This window comes from Dendroctonus ponderosae, unplaced genomic scaffold (assembly GCF_020466585.1).
Source record: "Dendroctonus ponderosae isolate FM_Combo_2020 unplaced genomic scaffold, Dpon_F_20191213v2 Dpon_F_20191213_7, whole genome shotgun sequence".
NCBI lineage: Eukaryota > Metazoa > Arthropoda > Insecta > Coleoptera > Curculionidae > Dendroctonus > Dendroctonus ponderosae.
This window is the reverse complement of record NW_026018916.1, coordinates 1,078,899-1,102,407: the sequence shown is the minus strand read 5'-3', so window position 1 is coordinate 1,102,407 and position 23,509 is coordinate 1,078,899. Positions and strand designations below refer to the sequence as shown.

The window sequence follows — 23,509 nt, the reverse complement described above, 5'->3', positions numbered from 1 at the left end:
ACTAAGCTTGCAGTTGTTGCTGTTCAGGTTGCTATCTGTTGCACCTTGCTTTTTGGGTGCTTTAATTTTCGGAGATTCACTGGGGGGCTCGGTTTGTTCGGGAATTTCCTGCTCCTTGATGGCAAAACTGGGGCTTTTAGGGCTGGGGAAAATCTCGCTGGAGTCCAAACTCTTTGATTTCCCGAATTTTTTCAGCTGCTCACTCTCGGCCTTCGGGTTGGCGCGTTGCCTCAACCGGCTCTGTCTTCTTTTGCTCGCGTCTTTTTGATTGCTGACGAGAATCAACCTGGAAGACGAGAAACTAAGCGACAACAGACGCACAAAAATAGAAGCGAACCTTTTACTGAGATTGTCTCCCTGACTGAGCCCAGCCAGTCTTGGGGGGACCATCTGGGCGTCCACCATGTCCAGATAGCCCACGCTGCAACTTCTAGGCATTATTCCTGCGGGGGGTTAGCGAATTAGCAGGAGAAATTGAGTGTTGGAGTTCCTCACTTGTTTTGTCTTCAGTTGCCATCACCTTGCTCGAGCCGTCTTCACGCTTGGAAGCCGAGTGGACCGGTTGGCTGGAACTGGCCTCAGCTGCCTGTTTTCTTCCCGCCGTGGACTTCTGATCTCCAATGTTGAAGCTGAAGTCTTTTCTGCTGTTGGCCAGTTCAAAGCTGGGCTTTACCTGCGATGGAAGCGCAAAGTTAAACATTGCAGAAAAGCCCGCGTTGCCAGCCTCACCTGCAAAGTAGCAGCACTCGTGGTCGAATAGGAGATTATAGTAGGGGCAGAGGGCCGATCGAAGATGGTATCACTAGGAGCCACCGCGTTTTTAGGCGACTGGAGTGCAGGCACTGAAACCTCGCAGCAAATAGGCGAAATGGCGTGTTTTTGGTTTTGGCCCCCGGGTTTGCCTAAAGTCCCAAAATCACTCTCTCTAAACGTCGCCAAGCGGAGCTACTCACTCAACGGCCCAATAAAACTGGTCGAATTTTGGCTGTTGTTTGGACGCGACAGATTCTGCGGACGGATTAAAGCTCGATCGTCACCATCCACCACCAGGCGTTTGTCTTCCCCATGGTTCTCCATGGAATTGCTGCTGCAAGCTTCCGAGCTCAGGTGGGACTTTTGCCGGTTTAAGGCGACGGTTCGTGGAGACATTGGCGCTATTGGTGGGCAACTTTCCATATTCATCCTAAATGTTTGAAGGAGAGGAAAATCTTCAGTCGCTTAGCTTTAGCTACCTGGAGCATTTGGTCTTTTCCTCCGGCAGGTCAGCGGCTGGATCCTCCTCGTCTTCACTGAACAAGTTGGGGTTGAACGTTGGGTCGGGAACTATGGGGAAGTCGTCCCGAAGTTCCGTGATCACTGCAAAAGGGTGGTATAAATGGGGCTTTGATAGGGCTGGAAGGGGCGTACCTAAGGTCATTTGGCGGGGCTGCAAATGCAGCAGGGAGGTTTTGTAAGTCACCTTGCCCAGATTGGACGGAACCACCCCGCTGGCCAGGCCATGGATCTTGAACTTGGTAGCCCAAAGATTGGAAGTGACTTCAACCAGACGCGCTTGCTGCAAGGGATTTAACAGTGAACTAGTCCAGACTTGACCCTCCAGTACCTCCGGAAGAGTGTCCACGTAGCTCAAGGGGGGTTGCTCGAACTGGATGTAGTTTCGGTAATAGTGGGAGATGGTCATTTGCCTCCAATTGCAGAACCGGTTCCTTCTCCAGTTGGTCCTCTGCAGCAGTGGCGAGGCAGGCCACAGCTCCTCCTTCTCTGAGTCGGAAGAATCGCTGATTCCCCCGCTGGCGTTGGCTGTTGATGGCGAGGTGCTGGACGAACTCTTGGACTTGGATGGGGAAGAGTCTGCTGCTCCTGGAAGCAGTCGTCAGCCAACCAGTGCCCAGGCCGCAGGCCTGTTTACTAACCGTCCACTTGAGGGTCAAAAATGACAAACTCCGGGCAAATTTTGCTGGTTCTTTTGCCCTTGAGCAAGGGCACTAGTCCTCCCAGATACTCCAAGTATAAAGTGTAGCAAATGCCTGTGGAGTTGTTAATGTCCTCGTCGTGCTTGATCATGGTGCAGTGTAGACGCACTGAGCCTGTGGGAGGTCTGGAGACGAACTCCCTCAGGGCGCTCGGTTCTGGAACGCAACACTAAAAAGCAAAGTAGTCTGGGTAGTTTCAGTCGAGTCATCGTGCTCACCCTGATGGTTTGAGTGTAAAGGTTGCCGATGATGTTCCTGATCCGCAGGGGCAACGGGAGTCGGCTCAGCATCGCCTCGGACGGAATTAAGTTGAAGAGTCGAATTCTGGAAAGGAGCTGGAGGGAGGGAATGCGCTGCGCCACCCAGGCAATGTGGATTTGGCACCCCGTGGCCAAAAACAGCCTCTTATCGTTGTGGCCCCATGTTAGAGTGGAGACTCTGGCCTGAAACGTTCGACCTTCCATAGTGGAGGAATGGGAGGACCGTCCCTGCATATTCACCTGGGTGTATGGAATCCGCACCTGATGCAGCAACACGCCCTTATAGGAGTAGAGCTGCAGCATGTTGGTGTACTCCATTAGAGGCCCCAGAGTGGGAGATTCCTCCGTTATGCCGGCCACCGCCAGCAGCTCTCTGGAATTGTTCCACTCCATGCAGAGCGGCCCTTGCAGGCCGGTTTTAATGTGGATGGGAGTGACATCATCAAAAGTGCTTAGAAGGTAAACGTAGCCGTTTTGTAGAGAAACCGCCAGCAAAAACGCTCGTTTGTCGCCTGCAATTGAAACGTGTCCTAAGCGACTAATGGGACTGACTGATCAATTGAGAGTGTCCATTTAGTTTTGCAAGTTACATTGGACATTCGCCAGAGGGAGGTTTCCCAGTTAAACCTCCAACGGTGTCCAAAGTTCCGCAGTTTTAGGATTTTTGATCCGACCACAACACAAGACATGAAACACAGCACACCGACTCAAACCTGTAGGTACCTTTTGAGTAAAACCGCCTACTTTTATTGGTACCTGAGCGAGAGTAGGTGAATTCGTTTTCTTCCATTTTAAACTTCTCGCAGGACCACGCCATTGAGGTGATGCTGATATCGGCACCCAGTTGCACTTCGGACACCATCGCCCCATGGACGTCCATTACAACGATTTGTCCGGCGTTGGTGCCAAAGTAGACCTGCTGGTCATCCGGTGTCCAGATGCCGCAGGTTATTGTGGAGTCCACACTTAGCATGGACGACCAGTAGCGTTGCCCAGCTACTGAGCCCACCAGGACGAAGCCATCCTGCAGGACAATTTTTCTTGGGTATTTTACGCAAGTTTAGGACGGGAGTCCCACCTGGTAGCAAATGAGGGCCATTCTTCCATCATGCGACCATGCAAAGTGCGTCACCGGAGTGCTGCGGTCGTTTATCAGCTCAATGGACCATCTGCCCTCGTATTTAATCCAGACAAAGATCACTCCAGAGCTATCGCAAGATGCCAGTTTCTGGTATGGTTCGTTCCATTTCACCAGGATGATCTAGAAGGGTTAAGCGTTTGTGGTCATTGCTTGAAACTGATGAGGTTTCAGGCAGTGAGTGGGGCTCAGAAATGCGTGGTGGGCACAGAAAAGTGGGCAATTTGACCGAAGACTGAAAATCCGCATTCGTTTGGAACTTTCGCATTTTGGGTGAAAAACAGAAACATTTCCGGATTGTAAATTGTAAAGGGGGCAAACTTCCCATTGTGTTAGAAGCACCAGCATCCTTACTGGTCATCAATTGAATAACCAGATTTATGGGTTTTAAGCAAATGGTCATTTTTTCAAAAAATCGACCCCCACCCTTAGAAAAATTTGTCTCTGGTGACGTGTTTCCGGATACACTTCAACCTGATCGACCAATCGCTTGTCGTCTCTTTGAATACAAGACCTCTACCATGGCAACGAGTGAATACAAACACATCAAATTTGAAATCAGCTGTCAGTGAAGAAGTAATTAGTGCAATTGAAGTTGTAAATGAGCCGGTTTTTACACGTTCGTTTTGGAAAAAGTGTCTTATTTGTTGGAATTGTCTCTCGAATGATTGAAGGACCCGAAAATGTGACATTAAACTAGAAAATTAGCGATTCTAAAGGAAATGTTGACGATTTTTGCGACTTAATCGTTGGTGTGATATTAAGGGTGGCAAGTTTTCAAATTGAGACCCGGTATATTGGAAAACAAGAGCATTCTACAGGGTGACCAAGGTAAGAGTGCGTTACATCTGAACCTTCTAGCATGTTTTTTAATCAGTTCGATGCATTCTTCGCGTCCATGAGCTGAAAATATCGTAAAAGTTAAGACATTTTGAGAAAATTTTCATTTTTTCAAAAAATTGTCCCCCACCCTTGGAATAATTTCTGCCAAAAATCGAAATTTCACTAACACCCATTCGTCAAAAAATAATTTCTTCCACAAGGAATATTTTCTGCATTAAATCAGTACTTTTCCGCTTTCGAAGAAATCAACAACCTTCGTCGCTTAGAAACCGTCTCTGGTGACGTTTTTCCGAATACACTTCAACATGATCGACCAATCGCTTGTCGTCTCTTTGAATACAAGACCTCTACCATGACAACGAGTGAATACAAACACATCAAATTTGAAATCAGCTGTCAGTAAAGCATTAATTAGTGCAATTGAAGTTTTAAATGAATCGGTTTTTACACGTTTGTTTTGGAAAAAGTGTCTTATTTGTTGGAATTGTCTCTCGAATGATTGAAGGACCCGAAAATGTGACTTTAAACTAGAAAATTAGCGATTGTAAAGGAAACGTTGACGATTTTTGCGACTTAAATCGTTGGCAGGATATTAAGAGTGGCAAGTTTTCAAATTGAGACCCGGTATATTGGAAAACAAAAGCAATCTACAGGGTGACCAAGGTAAGAGTGCATTACATCTGACACTTCTAGCATGTTTTTTAATCAGTTCGATGCATTCTTCGCGTCCATGAGCTGAAAATATCGTAAAAGTTAAGACATTTTGAGAACATTTTCATTTTTTCAAAAAATTGACCCCCACCCTTGGAATAATTTCTGCCAAAAATCGAAATTTCACTAACACCCATTCGTCAAAAAATCATTTCTTCCACACGGAATATTTTCTGCATAAGATCAGTGCTTTTCCCCTTTCGAAAAAATCAACAACCTTCGTTGCCTAGAAACCGTCTCTGGTGACGTTTTTCCGAATACACTTCAACCTGATCGACCAATCGCTTGTCGTCTCTTTGAATACAAGACATCTACCATGGTAACGGGTGAATACAAACACATCAAATTTGAAATCAGCTGTCAGTAAAGCATTAATTAGTGCAATTGAAGTTGTAAATGAGCCGGTTTTTACACGTTCGCTTTGGAAAAAGTGTCTTATTTGTTGGAATTGTCTCTCGAAGGATTGAAGGACCCGAAAATGTGACTTTAAACTAGAAAATTAGCGATTGTAAAGGAAACGTTGCCGATTTTTGCGACTTAAATCGTTGGCAGGATATTAAGAGTGGCAAGTTTTCAAATTGAGACCCGGTATATTGGAAAACAAGAGCAATCTACAGGGTGACCAAGGTAAGAGTGCATTACATCTGACACTTCTAGCATGTTTTTAATCAGTTCGATGCATTCTTCGCGCCGTGAGACGGAAATGATGTACAATTTAAGACAGTTTGAGGAAATTTCACATGCGTGTTTTTTGAGCTTAAACGGTTCGTTTCGACGTAAGAAAGTGAGAAATATGAATTTACCAAGTGTTTGGGTCAATAATAAGAAAGACATCGTCGGCTAAAGATCGTGAACGCTCAAGAACGCTTAAAATGTCCCGAAAACGTCTATTATTTCAGATCTGAAACTTCTAGCATGTTTTTCCATTGAGTTCGATGCATTCCGTGCGTCCGTGACCTGAACGTGTTAACTTGAAATGTTTGCATTTTGCGTTAGAATCAGAAACATGTTTTTCTAAATTGATGTTTGATCCAAAAAGTGCGTATTTTATTTCGATATGTTAGAGCTTCCTTTACAGATTTACGTAAACTTCTCCATTAATATCAATAAGCATTAAATAAAACTTAATACTGCTTAAGATAAAAAAAATCAACTAAAAAAGGTGTTGCACCTCTGATCTGTGGCCCCGCAGATTATAGTTAGTCCTCGAAGGAAACTCCACGTTTTTCTTGCAATGGCTGGTAGTAAAAGTGATTCCCACAATACCACGAACGTTGCCAGTTGCCAGCCAACCTTCCTGATAGTAGTTGGTTCTGTTAAGCTTCCAGGCTTCTTCCTTAAATGATATCAAGCAAAAAAAACATTCTCAATTGACTCATTTTATTTTCCAATAGACTCGAAATAAAAGCTTCTAGATGTGTACTTAGTCGTCAATTTGTCACAAAATCGAGATAAAAGTAGCTGCACCCTAAGCCCCAACTGGGAGGAAATGCAAGCCATTAATCACAGGAAATTATTCAGTTACAGCCCAATTGCTCGTAGCGGCAACTTTCATCAATATTCCGCCCGATTGACTAGTTATTACGAGTCGTTAATTACATAGGAAATGAACTTCAATCAGACGAAAAGCAATTTTGCTTAAAATGCCCTCAAAAAGTCCAATCAAAGCAAGTTTCTTACAACTGTTGCTTTACTTACCTCCGCCAATTCATCGGGTACTTTTCCCATCCAAGTCAAAGACAGAATGCGACAATCGCTTTTCGCGTTCACAGTCCTTTCAAAGTGCAGATGCATTTTGCCTCAATTTACACGCAAAACTTAGCTGGGTTTAGAACGGAAAGTTCCCCATAAGTGAAACTGGTGCTGAATAATAATTTGGACAGCAACTGAAGAATTACGGAAGCTTTTAGGGCAATTTTCTACTGATTTTCAGTTATTTGCTTTTAAAAAGACTAAGCCTCCCTTGGATTCTTTAGAACGTCGATTTTAGGCTAGTGTCTCTTTGCTCAGATATTGGCCTACATACTTGCTTCAAAAACAATTAACTAGCGACCACTTTCACTGTTGCGACTGCTGGAAAACCTCGTCCACTTTCCACTTCACCGGAAAAGGCCATCATTCACTAGCCCACATTTTCACCATTTTCCGCAGATCGGGAAAAATGGTAACACGCCACCCGGACACTGTTCAAAATCGATTTACGCCTTAGTCGGAAAATTCAAAGAGCTGCTAGGCGCCGAGTTGGCGCAATTTCCGGGGCCGGAAAGCGCACACGCTGTTCCCGGAGTTTCCCTTGCCAGATTTTCAAGAAATCCGCCTTCTATCTCCAATCTACTGCCGGGAATCGCCAGCTGAATTATGGAGATTGGGGTCGAATGTGAACAACAAACAGGGGAATGAGACGGCAGTTTTCCACATTTGCCCAACTCGAATATTCATTAGCGGCAAAAACAATCGCTGTTTTGGGAGGGAAATCAAACAAAGCATGATCTGGAATTTACTCTATTGTATCACAACTTTCAGACAGAGATCACACATTTTACCATTCATCTAGCAAGTACACCACTTAAATTGCCTTAGAGTGTCTTAAAGTACATTATTACAGCACGTTAATACTAAATTTTAACATATAGTCAAATAGCAATAATAATTGAGTGTGAGATTGAGTTTTACATCGATGTGGGAGACCAAAAGTTCATCTCCCTCAACTCCGACGGTTTGGCCTGGAAAGCCGGGCTTTTATGCTTGAAATCGTCCATGCTGGCAGTAGAAGCGGCCCGCTCCAACTCCTCCTTCTTCTCCTCGCCAATGAACCCCATGGACTGAGAAAACTCCCTCTTGGCCAGCAGACTGGCCAAGATCCATCCCTTGGACTTGTCAGCCTCCACATAGGGACTGGTGAAAAACTTGTTCATCCTCCTCCTGCTCTTGGGCGACGAAAGCGGTGAAGCAGGAAGAGACTTGCTGCCTCTTCGCCTATATGGATCGAACTTTGCCAGCAGTTGCTCGCATTCTTCAGCAGGTTCGGGCCTGTTTTCCGGCAGCCGTTTTCCAGACACTATTTGACTGGCCACTCTCAGAATGGAGTTTCCGACTTGCGAGGCTTCGCTTTTGAATCCGTCGTCAGTGCCTTTCGGTCTCGGCTTAGTGAAATGTTCACTTTTTGCGGAAATGTGACTGAAATCGGTTTTGATCGGTTGACCGGTCGATGCTTCCACCATTTTCGTGTCTGTTGTTTTGTCATTTTTCATTGTTGACTGACGGTAGTAATGCATAAAGCTATCATCGAGCTCTGGCGGAGAAAACGTGCTCTGGTCTAGGTCAAACCTGCAACAAATAATATCGATTAAACATTTTGCAATTTGAGCCTAGAAAAATAAAAAACGAGACGTTGCTTCAACAGTGAAAACAGAATTGCCGCAACATTTGACCCTGTAAAATGCAACCGAACTTGGGAAATCGGCACCCGAAGATGAGTTTTATTTGCGCATTTATTAGCAAGCGAATTGATAAACCATTCCAAACATTCATTAGGTAATCCTTAATCAACCACGCGCTTCAGATGGCATCTTTACATTAGTTTCGGGTCACGCAGATAACGGGCATTCCAATGACCACATAATTTTTTTGATTCGATTTCAACTAGACAGAGGTCGTTTCCATGCAATCGTTTTTAAGTAAAAAGCCGAAAAAGCAATAATCGAATGAAATATACGTTTACATCGCAATAATTTGGATAAAAACGGGATTTTTCTGCGACGATATCGGCTAGCAGGTCTATAAGATAATATCGATGAACGAGTAAAAACTCGAAACATTTCTTAATGGATGTTTTATACGAAAAAGTGCGTGTTTTAATGCTCTATCCTGCAAGGGCAACTGGGGCTTTGCAGCTCAACCGGTTCTCTAAATATGAGCAAAAGGCTAAGGGCGGTTTTCAAGATCCGCGTTAATTTTTAATTTTCCCATTTTGCAAGAAAACCAGAAACATTTCAAAATTAAAGTTTAATATTAAAAAGTGCGCTCTGAAGCAGCTGCACCGGTTGGCACAGCCAAAAAATGAACAATCGTACAATAAAATATGAGTACGTTTACAGCACAATTCCTAGGACGATAAGCGGAATTTTTGCCACGATATCAGCATGCAGGTCTACAAGATAATAACGATGAACAATGAACAGAAAAACCCAATGAGGCTGAAAAACAACAACAAGCAACCGGCAACAAGGAGTGTAACCCTGGACTCTACATTATCCAAGTTTTTCTTAGTCAGTTCAGAAATTTATCAGTGGCATCTTCATCTAGACTTCGTTACAAAAAGGCAACATTAAAGAGAATTAAAATATTCGAAGTTCTTTCGTTGGTCGCACAAACCCGCAAAACTCCCAGTTCCAACATAAAACAGTGTTAACACAAACTAACTAAACCTACCTAGTACAAGCAGCAGTAAACCGCTGGAACCCATTCATGTTTAGTTGAAATTGTATCACAAGCCTGTGGTAAGTGCACAAAGACACAATCAACCAACCAACAAGACAGCACAGCACTGAACACAAGAAGCGTTGAAGATCGCAATGAACACTTACAACAGTAGAGGTTGAGGCACGAGCGCACTCACTAGAGATCGATTGATGAATGATTCAACATTCCAGATTCGTCGTGAGTTGCACAGCTGTTTATATCATTGTGACGACAGAAAAACTACTACGTCAATGGTCGGGCTGGATTGGCCACAGATATGGGCTCGACACAATGGGAAGGTTGAATAATATTTTTCAAAAAAAAGTGTCTATACAGGGTGTCCTTGTTCTCGCTTTGCGGCCAGTTGAAAGGCACTGAAAGCGTATACTTTTACAAGTACAGGCATATGGCGGAAAGGGCCTGGTCGAAATATTTAGCGTTCTAAACTTCCGGTCGAAGGACCACACAAAAAATCAATTGGAAGAAGATTAACTTGGACATGGAAAAGTGCCAAGAATGAGGATAATACGTACAACGTGACTCCATAAACTGGTTAGGACGAAGCTCAACTTTTGTCTATGGTTCGATAGTATTCAGATAAAAGGGGCATTCAAAGCTCATAAAAGGCCATTTAAATTCAATCGGATAATTTAAAGACCATTTTCCTTACTTCGTTATGGCAAATTAATTGCATTTCGGAGAAGATTATGTTGCTCCCAGTGTTTATTTAGGTCTGTTTACGAGCAAATAGTGAAACCCAGTCATAAGGCTGCGACGTCATCAATGTTATTATCAAATTGAGTAGTTGGCAGTGTGTGTTTTTAATAGCTGGCCTATTTTGATGAAGGAATTCTAGATGCACTGCATGCTTTTAAACATAATCGGGTGAACTGGAAGCCGACAAACCAGTGGAAAATGTAAAGTAAAAACGGCCATTTCGGGGAAAAGTTTCACGCAAAATTGATTAGAAACTGATGAGGGTTTCCTTCCAAGTTTCAATTAGTGTTAAGTCTGATTGGGAAACTTCACATTAACAATCAAACACAGATGAGACAAGATACAACCAAAATTCTAACTTCTAATGACTCAATTAAAACTCACTCATCATTCGTTGCGTTGTCGTTTTTCTGATCTCTGATTTGACCGCAAAACCACCGATTTTGTAAATATATTTATGTATTGCAAACGGATGCTAAACGATCATGCTTGCACAGTGTGAGATACGTAAAATGTGTGACAAAAAGCTCGCATTAAAATCAGCTGGCTAGAACACTGGGGAGCATATTTAATTGATGGTTTATTAGATTACAACTGGCGGTTATCCAAATGCAAATTAAACTAGTGCGAACAGACAGAAGCGTTTTATCACGCGGTGAATTTCCACTCGGGGAAATTTCTAAATGCATTCAGGCAACGGAGACAAACAACAGGCAAAAATGGCAAAATCAAACGATTCTGATAAACGGCCAGACTGCTGGGAAGCCATTGGTCATCTGGATTTAACAGCTCTAGTGGTTAAAGTGCACCGTTACCGCTCACCCACTAGCCATGTGCAAGCTTTTAAAACAATAACAATGACAAAACAGTAGCAAAATAAAGCAAAACCGGCAACAATCGATAAGTAGATCATCAGGACAAAGCGGAGGCTGAAAACGGGTAAACAAGCCCAACAGCCTCATATAAATGAGGCTCAAGGTGATTTTTGTGTCCAATCCAGCTTTTTGATGTTTAGGCAGGAAAAGGCTATTTGCACGTCAATAAAAGCGCGAGTATGTGAAAAACTTGGCAGCTCGCTGGTTTTATAATCAACAACAAAGAGGTCAAACGTCGCATGATATGGACGAGAACTTCCTTGTCCACCGTCTGGATCGGTTTATTGCGTGTTTATACACCAAACCTTAGTGATCAATGACGAACTCATTTCCAAGCCAGAAATCATATATAAAAAGTAACAATTAATGTATGAGTATTGATAACAAATGAGATTGAATCAACTGGACGGAAAAAGCAACGGCTCTGTGTGCATCTGCCTCAGTGGCTTAGTTCAGTTTATTTTTCGTTCAAATACATCCAAAAACACCCACACATTAAATTCTGGTAAAACAACTTGAAAACTTTCAGCCTTTTAACTAAAAATTGCCGTATTTTCAAGCCAGCAAACTAAATACGTCGTGCAAAGTTCTACGCAAAAGATCTGAAAAACTGTACAAACAGATCAAACAACAATCACGCCCACTTTTCGAAAAGGTCACAGACACCCGTCTTATGAGTGCAACCAAATCGTATTACTGACTTATGTTTATTTTATATTTTGTTATACCTGGAAAGTTAATTTTGGATCGTTTTTAATGACTGATTAGCAATTGAAAGCATGTGAATTCCGGATACCACAAGAAGAATGGTTAAACAGCTACTTACCAATAAATCGGACCGAAATCATCACAGTTTTTATTGGTTTATTCAAAATTAACAAACGCCGAAACATTTCAAATTGACGGCTGTTTAAATAATTGGTCTCAACACATCTATTTTTCTAATTTATATAGGGATCACCTGCATTGACGTCAGATACCAAATAAACACTGTAGATGTCTGTTAATGTTAATGCAAACGTGTAAAACATCGTAAATTCATATCGATCAGGATTTACAACCTAATTAAATACGTATGGATAAGAGATGAGATGGTGGGCGCATTTTCGCAGTACACCAGATTCTAAAATGAACTTTCAAGAATAGTCAAGAGAAAACTCCATATTAAATGAGAAGCCGGCCCTGTTGCCCACAGTGGAAGGCTTAATTAACGGAAGTACTTGGCTGATGCTATCTTTGTCTGATGGATTGCGTGCAATCTCTTTAGCTCACTCTAGTCTCGGTAGGACGCTGTGGTGGACACACAGAGTTGGACTGGGTTTAAATCGTTTAGTCCAGTCTGTTGATTAGTCACAGGATTGAAACGAAATTTAATGCGGTTTTGACTTCCAAAAAATCCCCCATTTTTCCACAACGAAAATAATCCAGCAACTCCGAGCAGGCAACTGCATAGAAGCGCTCAAAACGCATCAAAAGTTTGTCTTCATTTTCTTCTTAAAATGACCGCTAAGCTATGGGCGGTTGATCAATTTCTCGTCAAATTTTTGTGTGTTTTGCACATAAGGACTGATAAAAGTCTATCACAAGCTGGACAGGTTGAAGATAATTTGATGCAGAAGTTCTGACTAACACTTCAGTAGGAGAAAAACGAGCCAAACACTTTTACTTAACAGTGTTTCGTTTAAATAATCTGTAGTAAAGATATGGACATTTCGATAGGGATTTGGAGCGTGAGTTTTTCTCCCTAGTTCAGTGAATGATTTTTTGGGGCAACTTCTGTACCAATTATTTTAGGCGAAAAAACCATCAGCACCCATTTTCTTCCGACTGAAGTACAAAAGAATTTCTCCTGCTCCGTGTTTTACTACTAAATGACCGAAGAATACCACAATTATTTTAAAATAATTCCAGTTCAAACAAAGCAAATTGAAAGCAATCACAAATTAGAACGGACTAGCAAAACTTGATAAAACTGGTTCGTGATCCAAGGCCTGATCTAACATTTAAATTGGGATTATTGCCAGGCATTTGGCAAAAGCGGCTGGATACCAAATTCGCTTTCTAAAAAACTGTATGCTGTGCGATAACGTAGAAATTATAAAATCACGACAGACTAATATAGATTATGCCCACCTAGACAATCGATGTAATAAACCAGCTTTGTTTGATGCGGATAAGCGACGAAGCTTTAAACCTTCACTCGGATTGAATCTGATAATCCCAATACACAATGGCGGTAAATTGTTTCTTTAGTTAATCCAAATTGTGTGGTTCTTTGCAACGAAACAATATAAGTTCCTGTACTGCGTTATTAAGATAATGGGGTCATGAACGCACAGCCAGTGAGGAAACGAACTAACAAAGACTTTGCAGTCTAAGTAAAGGCCAAAAAGATGAAGCTTAATACAGGTTGAATGAACCATTTGGCTGAGGCCCCCTTTGTTTCATCCCCACACCTACTGGGCCAGACTTTTGCTTTCGTTTTCCCATGGATGATGACAGAATCTTTGCAATTGGGTCAGCAGAATTTAGAGAATGTTGATGCGGTGCATTGCAGTTACAGCATTCTTGATTGCTGCTTAATTACGCTCAAGTGGTTCGAATATTCCTAACTGTTACCCGGCAATAACTGATAGCTTACCTATCGTTCATTCTGCTCTTCATCCACTTGGGGAAGGACATTCCAGATTTCAAAGTCCGATCTTCTTGAGTGGTCATTATTTTAACAAGCACAATGCGTATTGCTGCTGGTTTAAGTAGAGTAACTTTAATTGCTGTATGAAGCTTCAAATCGATTATTGCAAAAACACAACGGATAATTGGTATTTGAGTATGTGTTAAAATTAGTATGCTTGTTCTGTGAAAACAAACGGCTGTGCTCTCAAGAGTAGGCTTTGGATATCATACTGATCTGAAACAAGAGAGGAATATACAGTTAAATTGTTGATAAGAACACAAAAAAGGCGGAAACAACATTGAAATTCTTGTTTGATGGCAGTGGCATAAACACATCAGTCTAAAGTGGGGAAAACATGCAATTAATGTAAAATGGGGGGCTTCGCTACCTTATGGAGATTGTTAAACAGATGAATTTTGCACAAAATCACACCCATTTTGTTTAATCGATGTTTATAATGACACTGAAACACAAACTGCTAAAGAAATATATCAAAACGTCCTTCAATAGTTGTCAAACGTGACACATTTACCAATAACACCAACATACTAACAGCAATTTTCCTATTGACAGACGAAAATGCACTGATATTGATTGAGTGATTGCGCGAAAAGTTGGGTTAGAGTTCCTGCAAAGCAAACCAAAATTGTTTATTTTCGTCGGCTACTATTTTGCAGGTTGAATTAGCGCTCAGCAGCCTTTAAATTTTCCACAATGTCCATCGAAATAGAATCAGCAGAGTAAGCGTGTGCCTAACCATCAAATTTCCTTTTAATGTATGTTTCCTTAGCGTTATTCGACTGATCCAGCAGTATTTGAAGGAGTCCAACCTATACAGGACCTTGCATACCCTCCAGGTAGGCCTGCGTTTATTTAACAGCGCTTTTTAAGTGAAGTCACCTTTCAGGAAGAAACCGGCGTTACCCTCAACACAGTGGACAGTGTAGATGGGTTTTGTGCAGATATCAATAATGGCCATTGGGACACTGTCCTGAAGGCCATACAATCACTAAAACTCCCTGATAAGAAGCTGATTGACCTTTATGAACAGGCAAGTGTGGGCAATTGTGTTCGTTTAACTGCTAATACGTGAATTAATTTAGATTGTTCTGGAGCTGATCGAGTTGAGAGAATTGGGGGCCGCTAGGTCCCTGCTAAGGCAAACTGACCCGATGATTATGCTGAAGCAAAACGAGCCCGAGCGATATATTCACTTAGGTAAGATTCGTCTTTGATGCAGCTTGCTAGCCTTTCTAATCTGGACATTTACGACGATTAGAAAACCTTCTGGCTAGATCCTACTTTGACCCAAGGGAGGCGTATCCAGATGGGAGTAGCAAGGAGAAGAGACGAGCAGCTATAGCACACGCTTTATCTGGGGAAGTTTCAGTTGTTCCGTCGTCGCGTTTGTTGGCCCTTCTTGGGCAGGCCCTCAAGTGGCAGCAGCATCAAGGTTTGCTCCCTCCTGGCACCACTATAGATTTGTTTAGGTATTTACTGAACCGGGGAATCTTGGCGTTTTAAACCCCGCGGATTTTGCTCCTTCATCTAGGGGCAAAGCTGCGGTCCGAGAGCAGGAAGACGAAACATTCCCAACGCAAATGGCGAAACAGATCAAATTCGGCCAAAAGTCCCATGTGGAATGTGCCAGATTTTCGCCAGATGGTCAGTATTTGGTCACTGGCAGTGTGGATGGCATTATAGAAGTGTGGAACTTCACAACGGGGAAAATTCGAAAAGATCTTAAGTATCAAGCACAGGTAAACCAGAACAATTCCTTTACTAAGTGGGTTTTTGACCTTGCTGGGGTTTAGGAAAGCTTCATGATGATGGAGCACGCAGTGCTCTGCATGGCCTTCTCCAGAGACAGCGAAATGTTGGTGAGCGGCTCGCAAGCAGGCCGGATAAATGTTTGGAGGATAAGCACCGGGCAGTGTTTGAGGAAAATCGAAAAAGCCCACACGAAAGGGATCACTTGCCTCCAGTTTTCCAGGGACAACAGCCAGGTTTTGAGCGCGTCGTTTGATCATTCCATCAGGTAGGTTCTGAACCTGCCTTGCAGCTGGGAATGCAAATTTTTTAATCTGAATAGGATCCACGGCTTGAAATCAGGGAAAACCCTGAAGGAGTTCAGAGGCCACAGCTCGTTTGTTAATGAAGTCATTTTCACCCAGGATGGACACAACATTTTGAGGTAGTGCTAAATTAATTCAAGTAGTTTTTTGTTAAGGGCCTAATTTGGCTTTTAGTGCTTCTTCAGACGGAACAGTTAAAGTCTGGAGCATCAAGACAACCGAGTGTGTCAACACCTTCAAGTCATTGGGATCGGCCGATTGCACAGTGAACAATATACATAACTTTTATAAGAATCCCGAGCATTTCGTGGTTTGCAACCGGAGCAATACTGTGGTTATTGTGAACCTACAAGGGCAGGTAAGGGATTTTTTCTGGGATATTTTGGGTGTTCCGGTAAAAGTTGCTGAATTTTTTCCAGATTGTGCGCTCGTTTGCCAGCGGTAAAAGAGAGGGTGGCAACTTTGTTTGTTCTTCAGTGTCCCCGCGAGGTGACTGGATTTATTGCGTAGGCGAAGACATGGTGCTCTATTGCTTCTCCACCGTATCCGGAAAACTCGAAAGAACCCTGAACGTGAGACAACCGTTGCTAGAATTGAAGGAATTATGCATAAACTATTTTTTAGATTCACGAAAAAGATGTCATCGGTATAGCCCATCATCCGCACCAAAATCTCATATGCTCATACAGTGAAGATGGGCTAGTTCGACTGTGGAAACCCTAATTTCATTCCTTGAGAGTGCATGAGAAATTCCCCTTATTAAAAACGAATTTGATTGGAGTTGGTTTTTGTAAGCGTTTATTCCCCGAAGAAATCCACTGTTAAAAAATCCGAGAAGAACCGGGCTTTGAATTCAAACGCGTAGGTTTGGAATTATAGAACTTTTTTGTCGCGTAGGTTTGCGCTGAACGCTTATGGCGATCTCAAGGCGTTTTGCTAAAGAACTTGAAAAATGAAGCATAAGCGATGATTTCTTTTTATACCTGAGCGAGTTGGTGTTGCGGTTTTGTGACTGTTGGCTGCGAAAAAGTAATGTGAGTTGACAAAAGGGGAATAATCCACTGTTTAGACTGATACACATTTCCAAACGGTAAGAATTAGTGCGGTGTATTTAATTTCGATTTTCTGTCCTAAATGGAGAAATCCCGCAAGTAAAAGTGTGGTTTAAAAGAACTTTTACCTTCTCTTTTCCATGTTCGTATTCACCGTCCCACGCCTTTCTTGTTTCCTCACAGTCAGGGCGCGTCATCAAACGGGCCATCCAATTGCCTTAGAAAACTGATTTTTAGCAAGTAAAATATTGACTTTTTCCCAGCGATGAAGCGCTTAGTGCTGCTGATAGCTTCCTTAGCTGCCAGCTACGGCCTTCCGCAGTCGAACTATGCGGACCAGGCCAACAATGTAGCTTACATAGGCGAAGGCCTGCCCCCTGAGGCCGTCTTGGGCGGAAAAATCACTCAACTCGACGATCTGAGCCCGGAAATCAATTTAAACAAGACCAAAGCTGATCTGAATTGCGCGGCTGGATCCATGCAGGTGAGTTGAGCGCACTGTTCGGGAGGGCAAAGAAAAAGACTCATCTAACATTTCCAGATTGATCTCAAATTCAAAGAGCCCTTCTATGGAATCGTTTACGCAGACTTCGATAGGAACTCCGCTTGCCAAGTGGCGGGCAAAGGGGCCCTTAAGTACTACCTGGAGCTGCCTCTTAAAGGCTGCGGGACCAAGCAGGTGAATAGTAAAGGCGGAGGTGTATTTTTTTCATAATCCGGGCTCAATTAGGATCCGCAACGCGTGTTCACCAACAATATAGTGGTGCGATCTCATCCGGGCTTGGAAATGGATGGAGACGAAATTGTAACGATAGTTTGCCGATATCCGCCGCCGATAGTCCAAGAACCCGAACCATTCATCAGGTATTAAAAAAATCTCTCTTGCTTCATTTGCTAATAATACAAGGACAAAGTCAAGAGCGCATATTTGCATGGACTTACATAATCATATGCATTACTTATACACACCCACTTAGTGCGAGGGATATACAGAAGGATTAGAAATATTATATGGACGAAATCAATTGGTGGAACTGATTTTTCATGCAGGATTAATGCAAATGCAAATGTGTTTTAGTCCTGAAGGAATAGTGGCTCCCAGCAGTTACACGCCTCTATCGCCACTGCCGGTTCTGCTGATAATATGCGGAATCCTGTTCCTTTCGCTGTTCCTGCTTGGTTTGGCTGCGTCCTACCTCTGCCTCAGACGAAGGCCGCTGACTATAATCCGCACTCACACTCCTTCAGAGAGCGACATTGAAAAACTCTCCGAGAGCTCGTTGGGTAAGCTCCGGAAAATGCCCCCGATCGGATAAAATTTCCAAACCCTCCACAGCTTTGGCTCCGATCCATGAATCGTCCGGTTCCGAATACCCGGGCGAATCGCCCTCTGAAGTCGAAGAGCACGCCGTTGTGCACGAAAACGCCAGCTTTTCGAGCGAGGGATACGACTACGCGCAAGAACAGCAGCTTGATCAAGTCACAGCGCGACCCAGCACCATTCCTCGCCTGCCGATTGCTGTTAAGGAGGATTCTCCCAAAGTATGCCCGCAAGCGTTGCCGGAAAAGCCGCTAATTTGAGCGCGTTTGCAGTTCAGCGTGCAGGTGAAGGTCCGGAGGCCGCCGCCTCCATCTCCGCCGCTGTCCCTAACAGACAGCAAGAGCTCCAGAAGCGAGAGCTTCGCTCCCCCGCCTCCCATCCAGGAGGAGGAGGTTCTAGAGCTGGAGGAACCAGTGCCTGCAATGTCCGCGCCTATAGTAATGCACCAACCGGAGATCACCCAGCACTTTGTCGACGACGTTTACTTGAGAACCATTCAAGGTACCCATCAGGAACTTTTCCCAACACCCTTGTAGGTAACATCTGGTTACAGAAAAGAAGATAATTGAAGACATAGACCGGCAGAAGCGACAAGTCACTCAGTACCACACCGAGCCGAAGCTGCTTCCGCCTCAAGTGTGGGACGTGACCATCAAAAACTTCCCCATGCAGGCGCATCCGCCTCAATGGGAAGATTTCTCCGACATTTCTTCGGCCTCCGGTAGGAAAACGCCGGGAAATACCACAGTTGTTGATAAAAAAACAAACCTTGCAGGACTGTCCCTGACACCGAAAATGCCCCGAGTGATGAGCCTGCCGCCTCAGCCTCAAATCGACGATGACAAAATCCCTCTGAGTTCCCCCGAGCTGGTGGGCAGCATCGGGCAACCGCCGCCTCCTGGTCACAGAGTGACCATCCAGACTCCTCCTGATAGAAGAGTGATTGAAACCGATCTCAGCACCAGGAGGATGGAAACGGTGCGAGAAACCACTGAACGGGAGGAATGGGAGCGGGTTTTCAACATCCCCAAGGACAATCCTGCGGTGCCCAACTGGAGCGTCTTGATCAGGGTCCTGCAGCCGATTGAACCTGAACCGAGCCCGGTGATTGATTCGGCTGAAACCTACAACTCCCAGCTCACTCTGAGCGACAGGATGAAGTGGCGGCAGATCATCACAACCGAGTCAACATTGAAAACTCTTCTCACAGGTTTGTGTCTTAAACACCCGAAACAAGCAGGGGTTTTAGCCATTGTTTCACAGAAGCGATAGTGCGCGAAGACTTCGAGAGAATCAGCCGCGATGTGCGGTTTGAGCACATATACGAGCCGCCTAAGTGGAACGTGATCATCCGCATCCTAACTCCTGAAGACATCGGTAAGTCAACACCAACCAGCAGCGATCTGTGAGGCAATTAGGGGCGTTAATGCCAATTCCAGGCCCGGATCAGAAATACGTTTATCCGCGCCGCGGAAGTCTGCCGACGCTGCACGAATACGACTCAGACGATGGCAGCAGCATCAGAGAACCCCAGCTGTATCCTTCCACAGTCTACAGAAGGTATTAAGTCCAAATTGGAACTTTGACTAGCTTCTGGTCTCCTTTGCGCCCTCCAGGTCGATAAACAAGAGCGAAGCCGACCTGCGCTCCATGTCGGAAATGACTGTGGACTTCGGAAGATATCCGGAAAGCAGTGGGCGAAGCCAGACAGCCCCCGATTCCCCCTTTTTGGCCCTGCACAAGTCCTTAAGTCAGCCCAGCTTGGGCCGATCCATCAGCGAATTCACCGATCGAGACAGGTAAACGTTTCAAGGAAACCAGGGTTGGTTCGTAACCAGTTAAAGCGCCCCTTTGGTTGGTAGATGGATGGTGCCGCAAACGCCCAGCGAATGGACGAGCACGCCGGAGCAAACGCCGCGGCTTCAAAGGAGCCCCAAAATGAAGGCGTTCCATTTGCCAAGAGTGCGGCTGGACAGCGGCTCGTCCACAAGGAGCGGACAGGCTGAGAGCTCGTGGCAAGCAATGGAATCCAGCAGGTATTTTGGGGAATTTCGGGGCGAATTTGGGGAATAAACGGGGAAGGTTTAAGCATGGCTCAAACACCTGGAGGGACTACGACAAAGGAAGTGTCCAGGGAAGTTCGGGGGGCGACTAGGGCGAAATGGGGCAAGCCTGCGCGTCCAGGCCCGAAGGGCTGGTTTCCCGACAGTGGGAGCGAAAGCGGCTCAAAATGATCAAGCTGTTAACCACCGTAACGTCCACTAATTGCGCCCAAGATAACCAAGCCACTAACTGTGATAACATAGATGATTAAGAATGAAGTGCCGCATCAAACCAATCTCATATATTTGCCTGCTTGCTTAAAAAACTACAATATGGAATTAAATAGCGGTCATACACACACAAATCTGAGTAATGTATATCTTATAGAATAATAAGGTTTTTAAGGAACATTCTTCACCTTGATTAAATTTTCAATTCCAAAGTAGTGGAAACAGCTAACGAAACTGCTCCACATAACTTTGGAACTCGATAAATTCTTCTGTTTGAAACGTTCTTTAGTGCAATTCTTTTTCAAATTAGCGCGCCAGATAAAGTTTGTACAGGGCGAACCAATGCAAAACTGGTGAAAGTTTCGCGTGTTCTCAGTTGGACAAAAAAACTGTTTTTTGTATTTCATCCACATCACAAGCGTCCAGATAGACAGTCACATCGCAAAAAACGTGTCTGATTTTTCTGCTCATCTGGTTTATTTACAGAGTGGGCCTAAAAAAATCAAGTTTTTGGTCTTGCAGTCATAATTTTTTCTCTTAAGCGGATTTTTAAAAGCTAGAGCTCTTTTTGAAGCTAAGAATTCAGAGGCGACTGGACAGACAAATTCAATTTTGTCTCAAATCGCCCATGAAGTTTACGCTTCAACATGAGCTTTAAACCCACAAATCGTGAAACTCGGACCAAGAAAAAAAAACCGATGTTTCCAACTAGGAGCATACCGAACTTTCACCGATTTTGCATTTTCTTGTCGCCCTATAGAAAACATAGACTAACAGAACTGAAATGATGCTAAATAACGCTTTAAACAGGAACCAAATTGCTCAAAACAATCAGAACTGATCCGGTTCCAAAGTGAGGGCAAAGTTGTCTGTGGAGCTGTTTAGTTTTCATAGAAGGAAAATCACAAATACATAAAACGATTGCACGAAAAGAAAAACAACAACAGAAAAAATAACAGTCTTAGCCAGTACCGTAAAAGGGGCACTATTGCAATTGCAAAAATCACATACAGTAGTAAAAAATAAAAGTACCTGCTTCGTTGCAAATTAAATCTTAGTAACAGAAGTCAGTGCGGGCTCAGTCTCCAGAATGCATGTTAATTTTTTTAAATTAGGGAACGTATTAATTTGCAACGGCACCCAGCACTTAATCTGTAATAAACAACATCATTTATAATACTTAAAAGGGAGTATAATATAAATAAAATGAGATCTTTATACATGGCATTGAAAGTCTTGTTACATAAGGGCGACTGGGGTCTTAGTCTACCTACATTTGCGCAAAAAGTACTGTTCGCCTGGCAAGCTAGTGAGCCGTTTGCATCGCAAATATGTTCAACTATTCAGTCGATCAGGGCAATAATTATATATTTTACATATTTACATTGTCTTGTAGCCCGGCATAAATACCGGCAATTTCGCTTTTCTCGTTTGCTTGATGGAAATTGGCTAAAAGCGCGTTGGAGTTTTTATATTTATGATTATTCCTGATATGCGAGTTGAGATTGCCGCTCTGCGTAAAGGCCTTTTCGCAGAAATGGCAGCGAAAGGGCTTCTCGTCGGTGTGAAGCCGAATGTGATTGTTCAAGTTGCCCGACTGGGTAAAAGCCTTGTCGCAATACGGGCACGCAAATGGCTTCTCGCCTGCGGGAAATTTCTAGTCAATGTTAATCAGTAGGGAGCAGGAAACCTACCTGTATGAATCCTGACATGGTTAACCAGATTGCAGCTTTGCGAAAAGGATTTATTGCACACCACGCACACATAGGGTTTGTCGCCAGTGTGCGTTCTCATATGAATTTGCAAATTACTGAAAACCCATATTTAAAACACGAAATTCTTGATGTTCGGCAGGCCTTACCTGTGATTATTGAAGGCCTTTTTGCAAATCTCGCATATCAAAGTCGAGCACTGTTCTTGGTTCTCTAGCACTTGGTGCTTCATCAGGTGCGTCTTCATCCGCTTGAAGAACTTCTTGCAAAGGGGGCATTTCGCTAGGGGGCTACTTTTGCGCTTTGTATAGGGCTCTGCTGCCTTCATAGCTTCGTCTTTCGACACTAATCTCACCGGCGTTCTGCTACCTGCAAGCAATTTCAAAGATCAAAGAGCCATCTAACGTGGCTGCGTTGCCCAGACCTGTGTTCTTAGACTCGGTGGCTTTGTTAGATTTTTTACTAGTTGCAGAGTGATTTTTAAAGCCATTTCCAAATAGTTTGATCTTGAAAGTCGACGGCTGTTTTCTGTTTACGGGAAAAATTGAAATCTCTGGTTCCAGTCTAGGGGTGGAGTCATCGTTGGAGGGTTTCGCCAAGCAACTCCAGGAGTCCCTGGTTCCATCAGCCCCAAAGTTATCCTACAAAAGGGCATAGATAGGGGCGTTTTTAGCCAGGTGGTGCGCTTTATTCAATGGGGCTCAACACACATGCTTAGATCTATATCTGCTTGCTGGGTTTAGTATGGATTTATATTGGATCGAATCTGTGTCTTCTGCTAGCTAAATGTATTAATGAGAGGGAAACTCTTGAAGAAAAATGTGCGCGCCTCGCTGGATTTAGCTGCTTACTGATTCCACGCATACAAGCAAAAAGCCTGTTGGCTCTACAAGCAAGCAGGGGGTTATTCAAGCGACTAATTTGCATTTCATGGGGCTTTAAAGGCATCCCGTCCTTTGACGCACTGCAAAGTGCAAGGGAATGTGCAAGACATGCATAATTTAGGCAAAAGCCAAGTAAAGGACAATCTCACGTGGTCGTCATCCTCATCATCCTGACTGTTGATTATGACCATGGGTTCGAGGGAAGGGAAAAAATCGTCTCCCTCAAAACCTTGACTTTCCATTATGCCTGGAAATGGTTTGGAGAACGCTCCTAAAAGGCATTTACCAAATGAAACGAATGCACCAACACGGGTATGTTTATAAGCACTGGTAAGGCTTGAAGGTAGGTTTATTTTTGTTTGTTTGTGTGGAAAAACAACAAAATAAACAATGCTAGCTTGGAACCTGCGGACAGACGCCAGATTGGAAACTCACCCACAAAAGACACCGAGCACACAAAAGAACATAGGCACTCTCGCTAGAAATAACCACAGAGAAAATGATTAAAAAGAGCCAAAGGCGACTTTTTCAAAAAAA

General features: G+C 43.7%; 5 protein-coding genes across 12 annotated transcripts in view; 2 read left to right on the top strand and 3 right to left on the bottom strand.

Annotated features, from left to right (window-relative positions):
• Positions 1-7,354, bottom strand: part of LOC109543909 (tubby-related protein 4) — a 9,224-nt gene extending 1,870 nt beyond the window's left edge. The window contains exons 1-15 of the mRNA XM_048668270.1: positions 6,624-7,354; positions 6,097-6,261; positions 3,312-3,494; positions 2,990-3,257; positions 2,474-2,745; positions 2,192-2,416; positions 1,914-2,142; positions 1,604-1,860; positions 1,408-1,555; positions 1,233-1,356; positions 954-1,183; positions 730-902; positions 496-673; positions 338-443; positions 3-286 (exon numbers count right to left, since the gene is read on the bottom strand). Coding sequence (XP_048524227.1) covers positions 3-286; positions 338-443; positions 496-673; positions 730-902; positions 954-1,183; positions 1,233-1,356; positions 1,408-1,555; positions 1,604-1,860; positions 1,914-2,142; positions 2,192-2,416; positions 2,474-2,745; positions 2,990-3,257; positions 3,312-3,494; positions 6,097-6,261; positions 6,624-6,719 — 2,938 coding nt within the window. The 5' untranslated portion in view covers positions 6,720-7,354. The remainder of the gene's footprint in view (positions 1-2; positions 287-337; positions 444-495; positions 674-729; positions 903-953; positions 1,184-1,232; positions 1,357-1,407; positions 1,556-1,603; positions 1,861-1,913; positions 2,143-2,191; positions 2,417-2,473; positions 2,746-2,989; positions 3,258-3,311; positions 3,495-6,096; positions 6,262-6,623) is intronic.
• On the top strand, positions 5,320-16,510 carry LOC109543962 (WD40 repeat-containing protein SMU1). 2 transcript variants are annotated; one of them, XM_048668623.1, is made up of 12 exons: positions 5,320-5,552; positions 14,333-14,395; positions 14,446-14,512; positions 14,563-14,706; positions 14,759-14,873; positions 14,935-15,145; positions 15,208-15,415; positions 15,470-15,693; positions 15,748-15,849; positions 15,905-16,088; positions 16,150-16,302; positions 16,355-16,510. In XM_048668623.1, the coding sequence occupies exons 2-12, from the start codon at positions 14,370-14,372 to the stop codon at positions 16,451-16,453; spliced, it is 1,533 nt and encodes a 510-aa protein (XP_048524580.1). In that variant the 5' UTR covers positions 5,320-5,552; positions 14,333-14,369; the 3' UTR covers positions 16,454-16,510. The 2 variants fall into 2 exon arrangements, with proteins under 2 accessions (XP_048524580.1, XP_048524581.1); XM_048668624.1 differs by lacking the exon at positions 5,320-5,552 and adding an exon at positions 14,196-14,273.
• Positions 7,412-14,135, bottom strand: LOC109543964. Of its 5 annotated transcripts, XM_019913919.2 has the most exons (3): positions 14,044-14,135; positions 13,620-13,889; positions 7,412-8,252 (listed from the first exon to the last, which is right to left on the bottom strand). In XM_019913919.2, exons 2-3 carry the CDS (start codon positions 13,694-13,696, stop codon positions 7,595-7,597), a joined length of 735 nt encoding a protein of 244 aa, XP_019769478.1. In that variant the 5' UTR covers positions 13,697-13,889; positions 14,044-14,135; the 3' UTR covers positions 7,412-7,594. The 5 variants fall into 5 exon arrangements, with proteins under 5 accessions (XP_019769478.1, XP_019769481.1, XP_019769482.1 ...); XM_019913922.2 differs by lacking the exons at positions 13,620-13,889; positions 14,044-14,135 and adding an exon at positions 11,805-11,962; XM_019913923.2 differs by lacking the exons at positions 13,620-13,889; positions 14,044-14,135 and adding an exon at positions 10,488-10,645.
• Positions 16,511-16,637: 127 nt separating the features above from the next.
• On the top strand, positions 16,638-21,603 carry LOC109543961. Of its 3 annotated transcripts, none has more exons than XM_019913916.2 (14): positions 16,638-16,820; positions 17,046-17,266; positions 17,324-17,461; positions 17,513-17,646; positions 17,861-18,066; positions 18,119-18,324; positions 18,376-18,604; positions 18,657-18,824; positions 18,879-19,313; positions 19,367-19,480; positions 19,543-19,663; positions 19,720-19,902; positions 19,966-20,139; positions 20,186-20,343. In XM_019913916.2, exons 2-14 carry the CDS (start codon positions 17,048-17,050, stop codon positions 20,256-20,258), a joined length of 2,400 nt encoding a protein of 799 aa, XP_019769475.2. In that variant the 5' UTR covers positions 16,638-16,820; positions 17,046-17,047; the 3' UTR covers positions 20,259-20,343. The 3 variants fall into 3 exon arrangements, with proteins under 3 accessions (XP_019769475.2, XP_019769474.2, XP_019769473.2); XM_019913915.2 differs by having other exon boundaries at positions 16,639-16,764; positions 20,193-21,603; XM_019913914.2 differs by having other exon boundaries at positions 16,639-16,820; positions 20,193-21,603.
• On the bottom strand, positions 20,433-23,509 carry LOC109543963 (zinc finger protein 426). Its single transcript, XM_019913918.2, has 6 exons — positions 23,408-23,509; positions 23,122-23,243; positions 22,513-22,729; positions 22,238-22,457; positions 22,071-22,186; positions 20,433-22,020 (listed from the first exon to the last, which is right to left on the bottom strand). Exons 2-6 carry the CDS (start codon positions 23,212-23,214, stop codon positions 21,749-21,751), a joined length of 918 nt encoding a protein of 305 aa, XP_019769477.2. The 5' UTR covers positions 23,215-23,243; positions 23,408-23,509; the 3' UTR covers positions 20,433-21,748.